Source organism: Ambystoma mexicanum, chromosome 5p, assembly GCF_040938575.1.
Source record: "Ambystoma mexicanum isolate Mex_15411 chromosome 5p, UKY_AmexF1_1, whole genome shotgun sequence".
In the NCBI taxonomy this organism is placed as follows: domain Eukaryota; kingdom Metazoa; phylum Chordata; class Amphibia; order Caudata; family Ambystomatidae; genus Ambystoma; species Ambystoma mexicanum.
In genome coordinates, this window is record NC_090930.1 from 213,436,983 (window position 1) to 213,459,173 (window position 22,191).

A 22,191-nucleotide genomic window follows, 5' to 3' on the forward strand; every position below is an offset into this window, starting at 1 on the left:
ACCTCTTCCAACTCATCATTGAAAGACATATTATCATCCTCAATACTTTCCACATTTGCAAGAGAGTCACGCATTTCAGACCCACTCCCTAGACTTTGGTTCTTTAACAACTTTTCAACTAATTCAATCTTTTTGCCTTTGGCATAGAGTTTCCTTTCTTTACACATGTTTTCTTAAATAATCAGCAGTGTAACTCAGGAGGGTCTCCTGACTGTGGCTTTCCATATCAGACATGATTAATATTGCTTTTTAGTGATGTTAGCTTTGTGGTTAGTTGATCCAAGGTAATAGCAGTGTTAGGCAGAATTATATGCAGTACCCTTTGGGAACACCGCACACAATTAAGACTACAAGTGACATTACAATTTCACCTTTGGTACACGCCTGTACTACACAGTTAAAGTGGTAGCAGTAGCGGAGCAGCCAGACTTATCTCAAGAGTAAATGAGCAGTATCAAATAGTTACACAAAGGACAGCAATTCTATTACAAGACCGGAGGCAAGCATTATGCTTCAACTTCTTTATTCAATATATATATATATATATTTTTTTTTATAACTTGTATAAATAACAGAAAAAATGAAACATCATAGCCTTAACATGGCTAAACTACTTCCCCCATGAGGTTCTTCTGTATGGTAGTCCAATAGCCTGTCTTTCACTGTCCAATCAGGTAATCCCTTCTACTATAAGTCACTGCTTCCCTGGGTCCCTTCCTCTTCTTTTTTGCTGCACCACAGATAAGTGACGTCCATTACTAACTGTGCCTTGCTATGCCGTTTTTTCTTGTATAGAATGCCATAATATTAGGTTTATATACTTATAAAGCGCGCGTGTACTATTAGCGCAGTTGTAATAACGTTTGTGCTGAAAACATATGCGTAAATTTCGCGGAGTGAATTTGACATTCAGGGCGGCTGACAGCCGAGCCCGTGAGTGATCTCACTCGCTTTAGGGCTCGGCCAGTCAGCCGCAAGCGAGCACCGTCGAAAATAGAACTTCGCGGGCGACGTGTAATACGTGATAAGCCCCACTCCCTGTAGAAACAAGGGAAGCGCGCATGCGCATTACTAAATTCCCCTCAAAAGAGTGTATTCTCACGGAGACACTAACGAAGAAGCTAACAGGCAGTTCCACGCTCCCTCTTTCACTCCCGAACGCGCAAACGCCTGCACACATCAGAGGCAGTCAGAAATTTTGAAAAAGAAAAAAAATATATATATATTTTTCTGTTGCCATCAACAAAAGAGGAGCTACAGCACTCGAACTGATAGCGATCCTCTGTGAGGCACACGCAATACCATGGCATACAGCATGGATAATGAGGCTTGGAGTGAACGGAGTGATAGAGAACCAGAACAGGAGGTGGAATACATAGGAGAAGATATAGACCTCTCCTATAGCTTCAAGAAAGTGCTAGGCGACTCATTGGTTCAAACCGTAGCACTAGGAGTTAAGCCTCTACAAGACAGGCTATTAGTCCTGGAAGAAATAATGGGCAAAAAAGCTGGCACGCTCGACGACCCCGGTGAGAGAACCTCCACACAAGAGCCTCTGACACAAGGTGAGAAGGGGAGAAAAGTGGCCCGGAAGAGGAAACACTCTTCTACTCCCCTGGGCACGGATACGGGGAAGACTAAGTCCCTAGAGGTGGCTGACACTTTCAATAGGCTTAAAAGTGCCTTTCTTACAAAAACAGCCATGCCCAACCTCATACCCCCTACCCCAGGGGCGAAAAATATAGAGGATACCTCTTCATCCACAGAACACTCAGATCAGGAACAGGAAGGGGATGATGACCAGAGCATTAGCAAAGAGAGCGGAGTCTCGCAGAAGAAGAGTACAGGCGAGCCCAAAGCCAGCAGTGTGGAGGCCCCTCTAGATGAAGCGGACATGTCAGACATGTTCGAACCGGACGCCATAAGACACCCCAGATCGACGGACTGGACCCCATCACCAAGAGTAGCCCTTTACATGTCCCAGAAAATGAGAAAGCCTATGGAGAAAGATACTAGATTCAGACTCAGAGCTGAGTGTCCGAGCCCAGAGCTGACAGGGAAAGTAGCTGACACACCCGAGCTCGACGCAAAAATGCTAACCTTCGTAACGAAGGCAGGGAAGAACACCAGAAAAGGCATGGATCGGGCATGGAAGACGTGCCAGGATAAACTGCTAGACCTGGTCGGCCGCATAGCGAAAATAATGGATTTAGCCGAAAGCTAAAGACACTGGAGAACCGGTGGACCCACTCATATTAGCAGGATGGGCACAAAGAGCAGTGTGCATGCTAGGCAACGCAAACTGCGCAATATCTTCAGAGCGACGCAGATCTATGTTGCTGAAGATTGATAACAAACTAGGCGACCTGCCATCTTTCGAAGCCGGGGAGAGCGCCCAAGGACTTCTGTTCGGAGACACAATTGTCAAAGAAATTAACAGATTCGTCGGAACATACACGGCTCTAGAGAAAGCGCAGGCGTCCATTAGGAAGGTATTCCCGGGGAGAGTTTTTTCAGGGGCTGGTCGATATAGAGGCCGCTCGACCGGCCGATTCAATAACAGAACATCTCAAGGCCCCAGAGTCCAGTACTGGGAGACCCACCAACAAGGCGCCTTTTTCCCGAACAGAGAACGAAGTTCTCAGGGACGTCAGGGACGCGGATATTACCGACACCAGAACAACAACACAGGTGAGAGAACGCGCAGCGACCTATCCGCCAGTGGGGGGCAGAACAATGCGTTATTTGCACAACTGGCGCGATCTGTCGTCAGATGCATGGGTCCTTCAGACCGTACAAGGCTTCATTCTAGAGTTCCTAGACCATCCGGAACAGGAACGTCCCCCTCACAGAATTCAAATGACACAGGTGGAAGAAGCGCTATTAGATGCAGAGATCCAGGATCTAGCGCGGAAGAAAGTGATAGAGAGGGCGACGAGAAGCGGTCAATCCTTCCTGAGCAATATGTTCCTAGTCCATCGCAAAGACAAAGTTCGTCCAGTAATCAATCTGAAAGAACTAAACAGCTGGTTAGTATACAAAGATTTCAAGATGGAAGGAATCCATCTGCTAGGGGACTTACTCAGGGGAGATTGGCTCGCGCGTCTAGATCTGAAAGACGCTTATCTCACAGTACCGATAGCACCCCAATGTCGACCCTTCCTAAGGTTCAGGTGGAGAGACGAACTATGGCAGTTCAGATGCCTACCGTTCGGTCTAGCGTCAGCACCATGGGTGTTCACCAAGCTTATGAGGCCCGTTGCGACAGCACTTCGGGAACAAGGGTGTCGGATGATTGTCTACCTGGACGACATCCTATTTATGGCCGAAGACAAAGATCGCATACAGAAGCAAATTCAATGGGCAATAGAACTAATTTCCAGTCTGGGATTTCTAGTGAACAGAGACAAATCAGAGCTTACGCCGACCAAGCGGCTAGAGTTCTTGGGCTTCACTATAGATACGAAGAAAGCTACCTTGGAATTGCCAATCCCAAAAATGAGAGCTATCAAGAAAGATCTGAGAACCGCACTCAAGAAACCGCTGATCTCTCTTCGGTATCTAGCCAGGATGGTAGGTCTTTTAGCAGCGTCCATACAAGCGATATTTCTCGGCCCGTTACACTATCGGGCTCTTCAGAGACTGAAGATCAAGTACCTAAGAAAAGGCTGGAGATACCATCGACTAGTTCCCCTAGAAGAAGAAAGCAAATCAGAGCTCTCCTGGTGGCTCCACAATATGGAAGCCTGGAACGGCCGCACCATTTTCGGAGACATACCAGAATTAGTTATAGAGTCAGACGCCAGCAGGTCCGGATGGGGAGCGTGATGCAGCGAGATAGAAACAGGTGGAAAATGGTCGCAAGAGGAGTTAGAACTACATATCAATTGCCTAGAGTTACTAGCAGGGTCATTCGCAGTAAAAGCGTTCACCAGAGACAAAGCACACTGCAGCATCCTTCTCAAGATGGACAATATATCTGCAGTAAGGTATATAAACAAGTTGGGAGGCACCAGGTCCAGGATGTTAGCGGAATTAGCGAAGGATTTCTGGCACGACTGCCTATAGAAGAAGATAACAGTCAAAGCAGAGTATCTCCCAGGGGCCTGAACTCAGTGGCGGACTGGAACTCCCGACACCTAGTAGATTACAGCGACTGGAAGCTACACAGGGAGATCTTCGAGAAACTAGAAGCAAAATGGGGCCCCTTGCACATAGACCTGTTCGCCTTGAGGTTGAACACGCAGCTTGTGAATTACTTCAGCTGGAAGCTGGATCCGGAAGCCCAGGGAACAGATGCATTCATGCATCATTGGGGGTCGCAGAGGCACTATGCTTTTCCCCCCTTCACAATGCTGGTGAGGGTACTAGCAAAGGTGCGCAGAGACAGAGCTCAAATAGTGATAGTGACGCCAGAGTGGAAGTCGCAAGCCTGGTTTCCAGTTCTGATGGAACTTTCTACGGATTTTCCACAGAAGATTGCATACAGACAAGACATGCTGACTGATCCAGCAGGAGCCCCACACCCTCTGATAGAGGACCAGACCTTAACCCTGATAGCGTGCAGAATTTCAGGCATAGATGGCGCTTGCCAGGACTTTCGGAGGACGCTACAAGGCTTATCAATTTATCATGGGGCCCATCTACGATCAGGAGCTATAATTCCGCGTGGCAAGCCTGGGACTTATGGTGCAGGGGGAGGAGTATATCTCCCATTTCAGCACCTGTAGTTCAAGTAGTGAATTTTCTAGCCAGCCTCCCCTCTACAGGGAAACCTTTCAGGACTGCGGGAGTATATAGATCAGCAATCTCCGCTGGACACGAGCTAGTGGACGGAGCACCAGTAGGGGGACATCCTGCTGTGTCAAGACTGCTAAAGGGTGTGAAGATGAGCAAACCCCCTACGCCTAAGTACTCATCGCTGTGGGATGTACAAAAGGTCCTACATCTGTTCGAGCAGTGGCCGAGTAACAGCTTACTGTCAGATAAACAACTCTCAGGCAAATTAGCTACACTCCTCTGCCTAGTGTCTTGTAGAAGAGTTTCAGATGTTAAAGCCCTAGAGATAGACAGAAAAATGTACTATCCAGAAGGGATAGCGTTTACCATAGCGCAGCGTACAAAGACCAATTCTAAAGTGATCTCATACCCATACTAGCCAATCAACGAGAAATTATGCATGGCGAAATGTATAAAGTGTTATGGAGCAGCTACAGCAGCGGTTAGACCGGGGGGGTTAGCCAGTTGCTTATAGCGCGCATAAAACCATACAAAGCAGTTACGTCAGCTACCATTGCTAGATGGGTAAAAGAAGTGATGGAATTAGCAGGTATAGACACGTCTAGATTTGGAGCGCACTCTAGTAGAGGTGCCATGGCTTCACAAGCTTTTGCAGTCGGAGTTCCGCTGCAAGAGATCATGAAAGCAGGAGACTGGTCGAGCGATTCAGTCTTTAAAACATTTTACTTCAAACCAGTATCCAATATCGCTGCTGCAGTTGTAGAAAGCATAATGCTCGCCACCGGTCTTGTCATAGAATAAAGATTGCCCATGCGACTAGTGCAGGAAGTCTTGATTCTTTTAAAGACACGGAGGCGAGCATTATCCCACCCTACGGAAATACGGCTGTAGGAGTCATGTTATGAACTGTAATAAATCTCACAGCAGTTTATCTAAATGCTTGGTTATGACATGTGATGAATCGTATTCCCCTCCCTAATGTGCACATTTCTCTTTTTGCATAGGAGAGGAGCAAAAGAATCACAGAGATTAGAGTGTACGAAGGCAGCAGAACTGCGGAGTTAGAATATGGAGAGCCTACCAAGGATAGAAAGGACAGACTCAGTTGGATTATGTGAGAGCGCAGTTGGATTTTAGACATTTGTTCAGTTAAAGAGTGAGCTGCAAAAGAAGAGGAAGGGACCCAGGAAAGCAGTGACTTATAGTAGAAGGGATTACCTGATTGGACAGTGAAAGAGAGGCTATTGGACTACCATACAGAAGAGCCTCATGGGGGAAGTAGTTTAGCCAGGTTAAAGCTATGATGTTTCATTTTTTCTGTTATTTATACGAGTTATTAAAAAAAAAAAAAATATATATATATATATATATATATATATATATATATATATATACATATATATATATATATATATATATATATATATATATATACATATATATATATATATATATATATATATATACATATATACATATATATACAGAAACGAAAGAAAGATTTAAAAAGCTGTGGTTAGCAGTAATTAAAGAAGTTGAAGCATAATGCTCGCCTCTGTGTCTTTTATAGAATCAAGACTTCCTACGCATGGGAAATCTTTATTACTATGATTCAGACAAACACTGACTCAAGGTTTTCAAGTAAAAGAATATACATTTATTTTACTCTTCAGTTGTATAACATTACACGCAATAGTCCGTTTCTTGCATCACGTGGTTGAATCCCACCTCATAACAGTCCGTTTCTTGCATTACGCGTCATTTCGCGTGATGCAAGAAACTGACTATTACGAGGTGGGATTCAACCCCAACTAAATTAAACAGTACTGCAACTAAGCAGGTGACTAGGATCGAAAAATACAGGGAAATGGCCGGATTTGAAAAAGGCAAAGTATAAGTGCCGAAACACGTGTCATCCAAATGGGCAAAATCATAAATTAATGCATACAAGACTGCGATTGGAACATTTATTTTGCGAAAGTGAAATAACACACATTGAAAACTGAAGTGGCGCAGACTTACGTTATAAGCATACACACAACTATAGCTCTACTTTATTTTCTAATGTGTTTATTATTAAGCTGAGAGTGACATAGCATCAATTTGTCAAGATTACAGTGAAAGTATAACGTAAATTAATGCATTGACCACGTAACAGCAAAGTAAAAAAACAGAATACAATACACTCAAACAAAACAAGAAACAAACTCTCCAGGCATATCAACTGGGCTCCTGTACAAGGTAATATGAAGTGGTCATTATTGTAAAAGCAAAGTGGCGTCATGGGCACAGTGGGTTGGATAACCAAAGAGTTACAAACAGTGCTCCAGATAAGAATTTGAGGTGGGAATATTTTACGCATGCATTTTCAAATTAGAGTGTAAATGCAATTTCAAGAGAGTAAAAATGAGTTTTCTCCCCTGCAAGAGAGTAAAACGTATCCAACACATACTCTCAAATAGTATATTTTAAAGCACAATATGCAGAGAGGTGATGGAAGTGTTTTTTGAAAGGAACAGCTTTAAAGTTTTACTGCGTTTCTTCAAGAACATTTTTCTAAACAAACACAGTAAAACTTTAACACCGCCAGTTTCAGGGAAAGGCTTCCCTTATCTCTCTGCCTAACAAAATGCAAGTGCGCACATCCAGGGCAGCACCCAGGCTAAAATTAAGGTGTGGGCTAACCCTTCAAATGTTGGGAGAGGCACTAACTTCAGAGACTGTGGAGGAGTGGCAAACGTACTGTCTCTGTAATTCCACAGCCAAGCGATAATTGTGTGCGGTGGAGCTCCAGGCTTGAGGACAGGCACCAGCGCCTGATGCGCTTGTTCCACAAGGAAGTGAGCTGAGAAGTCAGCTTTCCTGTCTTAAGCAGACTCTCACCAAATTGCAACACGGGCCCATTCACTGGCGCTCCCGGAACTCCCACAATATGACTATTATTCCAGCGAGAACACAACTCCAAATCCTTGCAGTTCGATCTAACAGCGGTAAGCTCCTTTGTGACCCCTTTCAGTAGCTGATCATGAGAAAGGACTTTATCATCAAGGTGCCCCATCCTCATCTCAGTCTCTGTAATGCGCCCACTCTCCTTACCCATTCTAGCCTTCAAGGAGCTTATATTGGCAACAATATTTGCCAGCTTAGTGTTAACAGAACCAACTCCAGACTGCATGGCTGCCATAAGGGGTTCCTTCCCCGCAGGAGCCGCCATTGCACATGACGGGCAATCTCTGCAGCAGATGCAGTAGGCACCTCCCTGCAAGAAGTGCTAGCAAAGGAATCCATCAGCCCACGTTTCTTGGCAGCCCCCTTCGCCATTCTCCAACACGCAATGCACTCAGGTAATGACAGCACCCCACCAAGTATTCCAGCAGCTAGGATGTCGAGGCGCACCCAGTAGGCCAGAATCTGCACCGCACCACACAAATCCAGCCAGGCATCCTCTATCCCTGTCGGATCCAGTTCACAATCCACTACCTGTACCTACAGCCAAGTGCTGCACCGCCAGGAGCAGTATATGAAACCCATAATATAAAGGTTACAGTTTTCCCCACTTCATCCACAAGGGTAATGTTCAGCTCTGAAAAAGGGTAGCTTGCCCACAAACAGCAATTCCTGTCCCTCAAGTGGCGTGTCAGGAGCAATTGAGCTACATATATCAGCAGAGATCAAAACCTCTCAATAATAACCAATGCAGGCCTAGACTCAAAATAAGTAATTTAGACAAAATGCTGTACCTCCAGCCTCACCCCAGGGCACCTCCAATCATGTGGCAAATCACTGGCCAAGATCACACCTGCATGGCCTCTCGCTCCCACGGGCTTCAGATACCATCACCTGAGCCCGGAGCAGGCTGCAGCGTACCAGGCCCCTCAAGCACTGATAAATGACTGGTGCTCCCTGCCGGCGGCCTCCCAACGGGGTGCAGCATAGGATCTCCTCGGGGAAGGAAGAAGGCACGTCCCCGCCATAGCAAGCCCACTCCACAGTCAGTCCTCAGCACTACTGTCTTTTTGTCACGAAATTAACAAGCCAATGCAGGATTTATGTGCAACAGGATAGCCTCGTGTATGTTGCATGCATGTGCAACGTGCATGTGAAACATGTTGGGCAATATGGTAATGGCTGGAGAGAAGCTCAAGAGCAGGGGAGTCGGGTGAGCTCTCCAAAAAGGCGATGGCAAGCATTGAGAGAACCCCTGAATGCTGGGACTTGGTAACAACATTGCGATTTTGCAAGTAAATACGACGGAAAGACGAGATTGTATTAAAGGCACGGGGTTCCAAGCTTTGCACTGTAGAATAAAATACCATCAGCTCTTGGGGTCCTACACACTGCAGGGATTTCATATAGATTTGTGTTCAAGTCTTTTCACCACAGGTGTTCAAAAAGGTTTTGTGTGCCAACTAAGAACAAGAATTATAGTGTAGGAACTAAAGGGTCCCGCTTCGACAAGACACCTTTTAGTTCCTGCACTATAATTCTATGTAGTTTATTCTTATCCATTTGAAAATGTTTGATAACGCTCCTCTGTGTACTGCTCTATTTTGCTGGCACTTCGTGTTTGTTTTAACCAACAATGTTTTTGTGGGTAATAATGCCAACTAACTGTGTCGGATGTTATGCAATTTGTAAAGGCACTCGATTGAAAATGTATTCTATTGGCAAAACTCCTGCGGCTGAACCTACCACATCTCTTCCAGTGCGTCACAAATGTGATGCAACCTTTTTCGTGTGCAACCAGTGCTATCGTGTGTGTGTGGGGAGGGTGGCGGGGGGAGGTTTTGCTGTCTGCACATTAGTTTTGCTCCAAGGCGGAGATGGCATCTAACAGCTACTTGGTTACTTTGAAACACACATGTTTGGATTCTACCACCTGCTTCCTTATTTGACCTACAAATGTGTGATCCTGGACGATTCCTTCCTTTAACACCCAATAGAGAGTGCTTAAAACAGACTGCAGCGCAATACATTGGCCTATTCTGTTCAGCCATTGTCCTGTTTGGCTATTCCTCTCTGCCCCGCATAGAGTGAAGTTGTCATGGTTTGAATGTCTCTCTGACGTTACTCACCGAGCAGGCATGTATTCAAATGAGAGCCACCTGCCAGGAGTTTTAAATCTTCCCACGATCCCCTTGTAGCTGACCTGTAAAACGCCTTTCGCGTGCTTGGATTAGGCCAGCAGAACCGGTGGACTTCTCCATTGGCTGACTTTTCTAAAATGCTGTAGTTTTGAGCCCCTTTGTTACTTGCCTGTAACCCACTGAAGTAGAAATTAATTTCATACTGCAGTGCCATCTACTGGCAGAAAGAGGACTTTTTAAAATAAAGAATTACAGTGACAATCCTGCGTGAACGGTACACATTTAAAAGTGAAATGTGGCGTACTGGCAAGAATTCAGTGCGTAAAAGGGCCCGATACGCCCCTTATCTGGAGTCTGATTACAACTAGTGAACCAAAAGGGAGCTCAGGAGGGGGCAATGGGGACTCACATTCATATATATATATATATATATATCATTGAATAAATGTTCATGGTGGCTTATCATCGGATGAATGGAACATAGCGAAAACAAGTGATTTCCAAGACTTGTAGGTTTCAACATGGACCTCGTCTAGGCATCGTAGTGACCCAGCCAATGCCTTTATTTATGAATCATACCAAATTTCAAATTCACGATGCCACAGTTTATTTTGCGGCCCCCCGTGAGCTTCCATAACATGGCAATGCAACGTTTAGCAAGCATACAAGTCAAGTCCATAAATCTGGTAACATGCCTGATTTTGCCCAGCCTGGGATATGCACCAAGTAAACACTGCAGCGGACCCCAGCTGTATCTAACAACCTCCGCCACCCTACAAGCTTGTTCGATTGAAGTCCAAAAGCCTTGCACTCTAGCAGCATTTCCAGAACATGTGGATAAAATCTGGATCGTCGCGGCTACATCAGGGCCAGGTCGGATGCTTGTTTTTATTAAATTTGGCAACTCTGCTGGGGTACGATGGAGTACAATAATTTGGAGTAGTTAAAGTCTAGCATTCCGGGACACATTTTTAGGGAAAAAAAGTCCTCGTTCTGTAAAGAACTCATGGTGGCAACAGTAAAAACAGACACAAGTGATCACAGTTCAAGGGTGTTTATTAAACTGTAACTGCAGGGTGGAAAAGCGCCTAACCTAAACCTAAGTCTAAGATGGGAGCAAGCTTTGACCATCAAATGAAAAGTCCTTGTGGCATCTAGTCAAAGTAAAAGACCTATACTAAAAGAAAACTATTGCCAAATCCTTGCAACTTATTACAGAAATAGTGTGGTATAGGGTTTTCAATAAAGAAAAAAGTGTTTACAAATAATAAGTCAGGATGTGATTGCTAGGGGTCTCCCTTCCCCACCTTTTGAGCACAGGACAAACGTGATCTCCTGACCACAGCACACGCTTGAGCTTTCCAAGCATGAGCCGACAGTTCCGTACCAGCTATCAGGTTCTTCGATGGTTAAGCCTCTTTTCAATAAAAAGTCTCTTGCGTTTGAGGCACTGATGTATTCAACGACAGACAAAAAACAAAGAGTTCCTTTTCAAATGGACTTTGGGTGATTACTTTTCAACCCTGGCTCTCCCTCGGCTGGGCTCAGACCCAACTGACAAGCGGGACAGTTCACTTCCCCTGGTCGGTCTTCCAGTACTTCTTCCATTCACGAATCTTAATGTCTTTTCAAACAATTCACTGTCGACATCGCTCGATCGGGTTTCACTCCTGTCAACACACTGCTCATGGAACTTCAGGCTTCGCCCCTTATTGTTAGCATCCCTCTGCCGGGTTCACTCTTGCCAACCTTTGCAACGCACTGTTCATGCGCTCATTTCATCAAGTGGGACTCATTTCCCTTAGCTTCGCAAGACTTTTGACAGTACAGAGGATTTGACAAGACGACTGTATGACCACTTTCATCTCTTTTTGCCTCTTTCCAAGGGTTTCTGGTTACAGTAGTTTCTACCTTCAGGTAATTGCCCAGAGCTTCCTGCATGAGCACCCACGTGGTGCCGGACTCCTGTTGCTATTTTTCACCCTCTTTCATCGATAGTTTCTTTAAACCTTTCAAAGTTCAAATTAGCCATTGGCTACTTTTTGTTCAACACAGTTCAGTTTCTTATCAACTATTCCCTCGACTCACCGGCTGTGATGTACTGCTTTGCTTTCTTTCTCTTTGGAGTCAAGATTGGTACCACAGAGATGAGCGTCTCTCTGCGGCTTGGTAATCAGCAGAGGAGGGTCTCATGTACCGTTGACATTTTCTGCAATACACTCTGGCTTTTGTTCGCAGTCTTATGATTCCTTCCACAGCGGTTTTACGGGCCTTGGTCGGAAAGGGCAAGGTTGCTTCTCTCCTGGTCACGCTCTCGATATGCGCCGTCTTTCTCCTCTTGAACTGCCGTCTGAGTTAGCTCTTACATCGGGCTGTCAGCCTTGGTAATCTTGTGCTCTTGTGCTTCACCTTGTATCCCTGTGGGGAAGGGAAAGGGTTGTCAGGTGTGTGTAATTCTGGTGCACTGCCTGACTTTGCCTGACCCTTGTATTGGGACATGTCAGGTAAACTGCTCTGGTGTTAGTTTGTTGTCTTTTGTGTTGTCTGAAAGTGTTTGTGTTGGAAAAAGGGGGGGAGAAGTGTTTTGGAATATCCTACGTAGTAGGATGGGGAAAAGTTGTTGAAGGAAGGGGGATACCACGTCTCACCCGTCGTTGTCCCACTCCTCAAGTGCCCCTCATCCAGGGGATCCTCCCTCACTGGTCCACCCTCAGGAACTGGATCCAATAGTGATGGCCGTGTCCTGGCCACCTGGATGACAGATCCCCGGGGACTAGCTAGGGAGACACCTTCGGGTTTCTCACAGTTCCCACTCCTGATCAGTGATTACGGAGCCCATATCTGATTCTCATTGCATTTTGAGATTTGGGTTTTGAGGGTTACACCCACTCAGAAAGCAACTGTACAGTTTGGTTACAGGTCTCCAGCCGTCTTCAAGCATGTACATTAGAACCAGAAGCGCTGTTTCCCCCGGTTCCGCGGCCACCCGTTCCATCTACGGCTCGCCACTCCCACCACTTTCATGTATCTCAAAAATTGTCCGTTGGACAGACCACTCTGCTGGGCTAGGTTATCTAATTCCCTACATTTCCAGTCCTCATACATATCACCCCATGTAGAGATGCCCCATTTCTCCCAGTGCCTTGCAACATCTTTCCTGCTGTACATACATCTCCCACTATTGGGACATTAAGCGAGTAGGGGCAATGCACCCGGAGCAGCTTTAATGATCTGGGCCAAATCTTTCTGCCCAGAACCACAAGTAGCAGTAGGGAATTCATGCGACTGTCCAGGAGCCATAGCATTTAATTACGGCGGGCTGGTGTCTCCAAATGTTGGAATAGTATTGATTCAGAGGTGGGGTCATCAGACAACCATTTCGAGACAAAACTTAGCTGGACAGCTAGATAGTAAAGTTCCTGCCTTGGTAGCTGTGCTCTGCCATCTTTTTGTGGAAGGCATGGCACATTAAGAACAAGTCTGTGTCGATTTGGGTCCCAGACAAATCCTCTAATCAGTGTGTCAAGAAAGTGAAAAGAAGGGGGCCCCAATACAATAAGGAACATTTGTGACACAGTACAAAAATCTAGGGAGAACAATCATTTTAGCTATTGCAATTCTGCCCATGAGTGACAGTGGTAACCGGGACCAAAAGGACATGTATTTCTTAAGGCCCCCCCACCACCATGAGTGTTCTATGGGTGTGTGGGCCTTCCAGGGTGTATGCGTAAAGTGAATTCCCGAATATTTAAAGTGGTACGCCTCCCACGGGAGCCGAAAGTCACAACCATACCTATACAGCACCACAAACCGCACGCGCTTCACAACACTGTGACAACTAACCAAACCAGACATAATCACACCCAAAACCACTTGGCAACTACCAACAAAAAAAAAAAAAAACACACCTACGCTCAGTGACCAGGTTTCCGAACTGAAGCTGCCAACAGGACATGACAGCTCTCTTTTTCTTTTTCCCTCTCAGTCGTACTACAAACCCTGTCATCCTCCTTGCGTTACAGATCCACCAGAGTGCTAAGAGACCATGCAGGTGGAAACAGTGCATGGTACAAGAACCTTTAACATAACATCTGCCTCCGTGGTCAATTTTTGGGCCCTAGAAATTGGTTACTTTTATCCTTTTTGCACCCAAGAGCATATCCTTTTAAAGAGCGTTGTGGTTATTACTTGCTGTATACCCTGATGCATTAGTCCGAGTGCTACATCTTGCCATTTGTGCTTATTTGTGTTCATTCATCAGGAGTGTCATTTTTTGTGTTTTCTAGTTAGTCAATACTGTACATGGTGTGTTTTTTTTTAAACTCTCTTTATTGACATTTTAACAACACAGTTCTCACAACCTTCCCTCCAACCCCCCAACAATCTCCCCATATCCATTAACAACTTGAATCAAACTATTCAACTATTACCCCTTCCCTCCCATCCCCCTTGACCTCCCCTCCCCCCTAATACCTCCCTGAGTCCTTCACCTCCCCATAATGCCCACACACAGCCCTCTGTAATTGCTGTTCACGAAGATTGGAGGAAACCCACCTCCCAGTCATATCCCCCTATTCTCCTCTTCCACAACTCCCTCCTACTCCCCTCCCTAATACCTGCAAGTTCATGGCCTGAAGATGGTGGTTGTGAGGCACTCTCCGCTCCACCGGCTCCACTACTTCTGTAACTGTCCTGGAGCTCAAGGGAGCCTACAGGATCCAAAGTGCCCCTCCTCAACACAGGGCGTCTGGGTAGGCCCACCTCCTTTTCAAATCACTGTCCGCTCCTCCCAACCTCCTCCAGGCCCCCAGGAGAGGATTCGGAATCCCTAATACCGGGACCCCCTGCTGTATCATCCCTTCAACCAGTGGCAGAATAATGTCCTCCCCCGCCCCCGTGCGCCCCCGCCAAAGTCCACCCAACACCTGGCTGTTCCGCTCACCGTAGAAAAATGTACCTTCACAGGATCCTGGTGTCGGTGGATAAGAACTGCCCTCCCCTCAGAGGGTCCTGATAATGGGGGGGTATGAGGTGCTCTCCCCTCAGACGGTCCTGATATCAGTGGGAGCGCGCTGCCCCCTCATCAAAGGGGACCTGAAGATGGTGGGTGTGAGGCACTCTCCTATAATAGAATGCTGATGTTGGTGGGAGCTGCACCTCCCCTCCGCGGGTCCTAATGTCAGTATGTATGTGTTACTCTCCCCTCAGAGAGATGTGAAGCCGACGGGTCGGACTACTCTCCCCTCAGAAGCGATGTGGATCCACACCGGGATTTCTCTCCGTATCAGTACATATGGCTGAGGCCTCCTCCGCAGGACAGGGCAGGGAGGCCAGGTATGCTCCACCAACCAAGTGGAACCCGCAGACGCTTTAGGGCTCCCTCCAATTTCCACGGCCCCTCCAGGGCTGCGGCACTCTCACTTTTCCCCTCTCCACAGGGGCCCCTGCCAATCTCCACGGCCGGGCTCCCTCTCAGCCACGCCAGCCCCTCAGAGGCAGCTGCTCCGGCATTACACTGCTTCTGCTCCCCCTTCTCCACTGGGAGCTCGGCCCCTCCGAGCTCCGTGGCCGGTATCACTCTCCACCAGATCAACTCTCCTCCTCCCGGCTCTGCTGCCACAGTCCGCTGAGCCCGTTGGCTCCCGCTGGACCCGCCAACCCTCGGCAGTTCCTCCTCCCACTGCCGCCACTACGAGGCACTTCGCACCGTTCTCTGCCCCACGGAGCCCGGCCCTCAGCACACCTCTGCCCGTTGCCAACTGTTCCTCGGCCTCCACCTCTTCTCCTCCATTGGGCCCTCCCTGCACCGCTGTAGTGCCGCCTGGATGCGCTCTCACAGGGGACTCAGCCACTGCCGGGATCCCTCTCAGCCCAGTCAGTCCCTCAGAGGCGGTTGCCCCAGCGCTGCACCGTTCCAGCAGAGACCCGGCCCCCCGAGCTCCGCGGCCGGGATCGTTCTCCGCTAGACCAGCCCTCCTCCTTCCCGCTCTGCCGTCACAGTCCACCGAGCCCGCCGGCTCCCTCTGGCGCGTCAGCGCTCGGCAGCACCTCCTCCCGCCACCGTCGCTACGGGGCACCTCACGCCGTTCCCTGCACAGCTGGGCACTCCTCCGCCCGCTGCTTCTTCTCCTCTGTCAGGGCCACCCTCTCCTGCCCCGCAGTAGCGCCACCCGGATGCACTCTCCTTCTCCCCCAGCCGCTGGCCCGCAGTCCTCCTCCTACAACTGCCGCACCATCGGGGCCATCTTGGCTGCCTCACCTCACCAGGCCATCTTCCAGGGAGCTCCAGGCAGGTATCCTCGCTCCAACCTCCCTCCAGTGCGTATTATCCTCCGCTCGGACTTGTCACCTTCACCTTCTCAGAGTACGGTCACCATCTATGGGGTTTATTCCGCAGGATTTTGCACGGATTCTTACTGCTGCATGGGAGCTCTAGAACTTCACCTGCTCATTGCTCGGCAATTGGCCACGCCCCCCCTGTACATGGTGTGTTTGATTAAAGTATATGTTTTTTTATAGAACCTTGATTGGATATTCCTTCATTTTGAACTGTTATACTGCTGTTTAGGTTGCTTCTGAACCACATTCGCACCCCTCCTGAGCCTTCCCTCTGCCCATGTTACCACAAATGGCGAAAGAGGTATATATGTCAACTGTGCCTGTTTTACCTTTATGACTGTGTTGGCTCTTGGTTTGTAGAAGTGTGGGGGCTGTGCGGGTGCTTTAGCCTCTACTCATCCTTGTACTCCTGCAGGGCATATGTCGATTTGTCACAGCTGCCCTTTGCCTCCTCATGGGGTGGGTGTTTTTCTCCTATTAATTTTCCCATGCCTTAGTGTGAAGATCCAGTGGGGGTGGTCTGGTGATCCTGTATAAACCTCTTAAGGACCCAGCATCCACCAGCTTGCGGCGTCCCTTGGATCTGCTGACCATACCCCTGGGACTCTAGAAGATCTGGTAGGGGACCTGGTCATGGTGGTTGGGGCCTTGAATGAAGTGTTGCATTAAATTACATAATTAGTGTCCGACAGGGTGTTTTTTCACACAAACTTACTACTGTGATGTTTCCAACCTCACTTTCCATGCATGTTGGAAGTAGTTTAGTTATTCACCTACCAAATCACAAAATAATGGAGAGTTTGTGTTCATTTACTGCAGCTGGAAGAACTGACACACAATAACTAACACAAAAGGATTTTGTCACAGTGGAAACCATTGCGCTGTTATAGGCTGCCTTCATGGTATTACCCAAATTGATCGTTTTGGATTGACCAAATGGTACAATTGGCCGAATTCGGCCATTACCATTTGGTCGTTTCGAAACTACCAAAATTCGAAGACAATTGGATTCAATAGAGCGCAAGAAGCTTATTGTATGGCACAATTGACTTCAGAGTTGAAGAATAGGTTTGCTACAGTGAAGATATTCTTTGAAACATTGTGACAAGAGTCCCGCAGCACTAATCTTTGATTCAAAAACAAAACAGGTATTGGGAAAGATTTTAAATGGTACCCCACAAAAGCCTCTTGGATAGTTCATGTTCTGGGTTAATTAAGATATGTGTACACGTCTGTTGCTGGCCTATAATATGCTACCAGGGATTACTTTAACTTTTAAAAATAGTTATGCCTGGAGCGCCCCTTTATAAAGTCACTGAGATTTTACTGCAGACGTGCAGATTTCCAAAACAGACAAACCATGAAAAGATAGTATCCTAAGCTCCTTTGCATTTTACATGAGACCGCCAGCTTGATTAAAAAGCAAAAGGCCCCTCCCTGTGTGTGTGACATCGCCCTGTCTGTGTGACATCGCCCTGGCTATTCATGGACTTCTTAAATAGTTGCTTTCCTCTAAATGCTTCCTCTGCAATCGTAGTGTAATTTTTTTGGGAGCCAGCACATATGATGTCCGGCCACAGCACCTACATTAATCAGGCTGAAATTCATCGGTTGAGAAAATACAGTAAAGACCCTCTGGATTGGGAAGATCTTGATTTATTGTTACAGGGTAAGAGGAAAGAAAAGTGAACCACTCTTGCTGTCACATTCATGTATTTCATCCTTTCAGATCTCTCTCACTGTGCTATTTGAACCATGCTAAGCAAAGATGGACTTTCATGTTTATGTTTCTTCTATTCAGTAGTTGAGGCGTTAGCACTTGTTATACCTAAATTTTACATTTTCTGTACTAATCAGGTTCAAGAGTTCTGATATTTAGCCAGATGACTCGTTTAATGGACATTCTTGAAGATTATTGCATGTGGCGTGGATTTGAATATTGCCGATTAGATGGTCAAACTCCACATGAGGAGAGAGAGGTAACCACTTATAGTTTTTTTTTAATTATCGATGTAACATTGATTTCCTTTTTCCTTTTCTGCACCAGTGATAGCTTTAGTGTTTTTCTTCCATAGATAAAAAAAATACCAAGTGCCACCTCACATGTCTCCAATTACCTCATCACACATTGACTGGTGATAGAGGCGCCAAAGAGGCTACAGGTTACACACAGCCCAGGGACTGCACCACTTTTTTTGTACTTCTTTCCCATTTTCTCTTTCTTTCCTATTTTCTTTACTTATTTATGCCCGTCCTTCTTTCTCTATGTTCTTATTACTTTGTCCTTCTTACGCCCTTTCTTTCCTTATCTCTCTGTCCTTCTTTCCTTGTTTATTTGCCTCTTTGTGTCCCTTTACATTCTTTTTCTCTGTAGTTTGTCTTGCATGCGTCCTTTCTTTCTGTATTTCTTGCTTTCTTTCCTTCTTTTTTTGCCTTTCCAGCTATACTTTCTTCATTCCCTTTTCTCCTGATTTATTTTTTCCTCTCTTGGATCTCCTTTGCCCATCTATTTCCTTCCGTCCTTTGTTAATTTCTATTTTCATTTCCTCACATCTGCACACTCTTGTACTCTCTCTCTCACTTATCTCACACTCTCTCTTTCACTCTGATACTAATACTCAGTTGCCACCACCTACCCCGCTGGAAGCCATTTCTTTATTTCTGTGTCAAGCCGGTAATTTATTAACTCCTAGCTGAGCTATAGCAAATATGTCAGTTTACTTGAGGAAGTGCTCTACGTTTTGGGGTTGCTTCCATTTTGAAATTGCTCTGAATTTCTAAATTCGCCTGGTTAAAGGGCTTCCTTTCCATATCGTTAATAATTCTTTGGGTTGAGGGTCAAAATCTCAAGCACTGATTTACTCATCAGGATGCACCTTCTCCTCGGGTTCATGGGGCGGGCAGACTAGTCTAAGAAGATTAAGCAGCAGTTTCTGCCCCAGCACAGGGCTTGAGCTCTTGTTTCCCTTCTCATACACTGAAACGTCCATTAATGATGGACACCCGAAATAGGAGCAGGCTAGAAAGTATGCATCTGTTATCTCACCAACTGCATTGCATGACATTTCAAGTGAATAATCTCCACGCATGCCTACCTCTTTCATTTCTCCTCATTACATCCTTTTTGGCACATGTCTTGGCGAACAAAAAGTTAATATTTCCATGCTTGACTTTTTGCTACACTGTGCTAACCTCCATGGGCATTTGTTTAAGAGACAGCCCCGCTATGTAATTTAAACCAGCTGCAGCTGCAGCTGGTGCTGTGTGGCTACATTGCCTAATTTTTCACAAAGACTTGTTTTGAAGCACTGTAGCATGTGCGCTGTAGGCTGAGGGGCGTATATTCCTCCATCATTATTCTCTAATTTAACTTGACCACATTTCCTGCTTTTTCTGATACAGGCCTTGTAGAGAAGCCCCTCAACGCTCCCACCAGAAAAAATACAACCGAAAGACGAAAAAAGAAAAGCAGAGAGAGAGAGGATTGCAGTAGTCAATGAGGAGATAAAACAAAAGTGCACATTGTGCGTAGGAGCCTTAATAATTTGTAAAGGAAACAGGTTGCAGGAACACATTAAAAATGGTACCATTGAAAAAGGTTTCATTTTAAATTATAGTTATGTACATATGCTCAGAAATATCGATCCATTTACTAAATCGTGTCACAGTTCTCGCGTATCCAACAGCTACTCGATCTGTTTGGGGGGTGTGGCATGGGGAGCGTTTAGAACATCCGAATGATGTATCCAATACCGCCGCTCCCTAACCTTTACTGCAGGGGAGTGGCATAGACAATGCTGAAGGGACCGTTGTATCTAGGCTCACTCCATCTACGGACAAAATATTTGACAAAAATCTGGTGTCCCGGGAAGAGCTGGAGTGGTGGTGACATCACTGAGGTAGATGCAGTGCTGGTTGGATCTTCAGACCGTGGTGGTGCTATATATTGAGAAATAAATGTTATTGCTTTTGTTAAGGCAGAAAGATAATAGATAATGGCCCTCATTACAAGTATGCTAGTCCGGAAAAAGCGGTGTTAGTAGCTAGTAGCACCATACTGGCGCTGTTTTCCAGACCGGCACATTCACAGTCACAAATGTGGAAACACTGTTACCGCAAAGTGACCCCCACAGCGCCACCGCTTCTGGCAACACCATGACCGTAAACTGCGGAATGAGTCGCCGGACGTGTCTTAATTACCGGTACAGCGTTAGTATGGGCACATTCAAAGTTCTGCCTGCACAGAAACACTGCCATAAAAATGCCAGTGGCACCGCAATACTGAGCCTGTAATACCGGCACCGCGGACAAGGCGTTAAACAGTACCAGGTGAGCAGCAACAGGCCCAGGTGTCCACAATCAGCCCAGCTGCACAGCATTGACCACTGGGAATGTACAAAAGGACCTCACCTGCACCAAACCCACCTCCCAACACAACCATGCTGGCAGTCGCTGTAGCAGCAATTGGGCTAGGGAACCTGCAATGAGGAATTGAGGATGAAGTAGCAGAGAAGCAGAGGAGGTGGCGGAGGCACAGGACGTGAATGAGGAACCAGTTTGCCATGCACAACATCAATGGCCAGCATGTAGCACCCCACAGGCAGCCACCAATAACCACATCACTGCCACGTCCTCGAACCTGACCCCAAGCCAAATCCACACCCTGTACCAGCTTGTCAGGGAGACCATTACATCAATTGTCACCCTTATTCATGACGTTATCAGCAGCCTAATAAATATACCTACTGCAACCTCTCCCCCCCCCCATTGCTGAAGGTAGTGTCGGTACTGCACTTCCTGGCAACCGGCACATACCAACACACCGTGGGTGAGCTGCACAGGCTGTCCCAACCCTGTTTCTCAAGGGTCCTGTTCCAGGTCCTGGATGCACTGCTGCACCATGTGGCAGACCACATCGCCCTACCCAAAACCCCTGCCCAGGTTAATGCCACCAAAGTGGCCTTTCATGCATTGGCAGGCATGCCCAATTGCATCAGTGCATTAGATTACACCCATGTGGAGCTGGTGGCCACACATGCCATTGAGGCACTGCATCAAAACCGCAAACAATTCCACTCCCTCAATGTTCAGATGGTCTGTGATGCTGAACATGTCATCACCCATTGTTGCGCCCGGTTTCCGGGATCCACCCACGACTCAATGGTACTGCATAACTCTACGTTGCCAGAGTACATGGCACGGCACAGCAGAGAGCACACCTGGCTGTTGGGTGCGTAGAATGACCAATGCATGACTTTTGTGCTGGCTGTTGGGTGAGTAGAATGACCAATGCTAGACCTCTGTGTAGTTGGTGGGGGGGGAGCAAATAGACACTCACCAGAGTGCACCTGACTGTTGAGTGAGTAGAATGACCAATGCATGACCTATGTGTAGTGAGGGGGAGGGTAAATAGACACTCACCAGAGTGCAACTGGCTTTTTGGTGCGTAGAATGACCAATGCAGGACCTCTGTTAATTGGGGGGAGGGATAAAAAGGCACTCACCAGAGTGCAGCGACTGTTGGGTGAGTAGAATGACCAATGCATGACCTCTGTGTAGTGTGGGGGCGGTAAATATACATTCAGCAGCGCATGTTCCAAATGAAACCTAACACACACAAATTGCATCCCTGATTTCAAAGGCATGAACACATGTACCAAATGGGCATATGGATCATGCCCAATCCCTATCATTTGGAAGTCATAGAGGCAACTCAAAAATACAAATTGTACCAGAATGCATCACACCATTTACAAAAGTCCCTGCAATAAGACTGTCCACCGCCCCCACCGCCTGCATCACAGACAAGTCAACTGAATGCAATGCAACACACCAACAGCAGTGAATCCCACAGCATGTAACCAATACATGCCTGTCACAGGAGCACATACCCATATGCATGTGGCATGGTTGTGAACCTTAATGTGGTACATAGGAATGAATGGCAGAGATGAGTAAATTACGACATATCAAGAGACACAGTGTGGGCTGACATAATGGGCATAGAAGGAGGGCATGGAGGCAT

General features: G+C 46.7%; 1 protein-coding gene across 3 annotated transcripts in view; it reads left to right on the forward strand.

Annotated features, from left to right (window-relative positions):
- The window catches only part of LOC138480867 (probable global transcription activator SNF2L1), a 1,964,402-nt gene that overhangs the window by 1,105,384 nt on the left and 836,827 nt on the right, over positions 1–22,191 (forward strand). For all 3 annotated transcript variants that reach the window (XM_069612650.1, XM_069612651.1, XM_069612652.1), the window contains one exon: positions 18,024–18,145. In XM_069612650.1, coding sequence (XP_069468751.1) covers positions 18,024–18,145 — 122 coding nt within the window. The remainder of the gene's footprint in view (positions 1–18,023; positions 18,146–22,191) is intronic.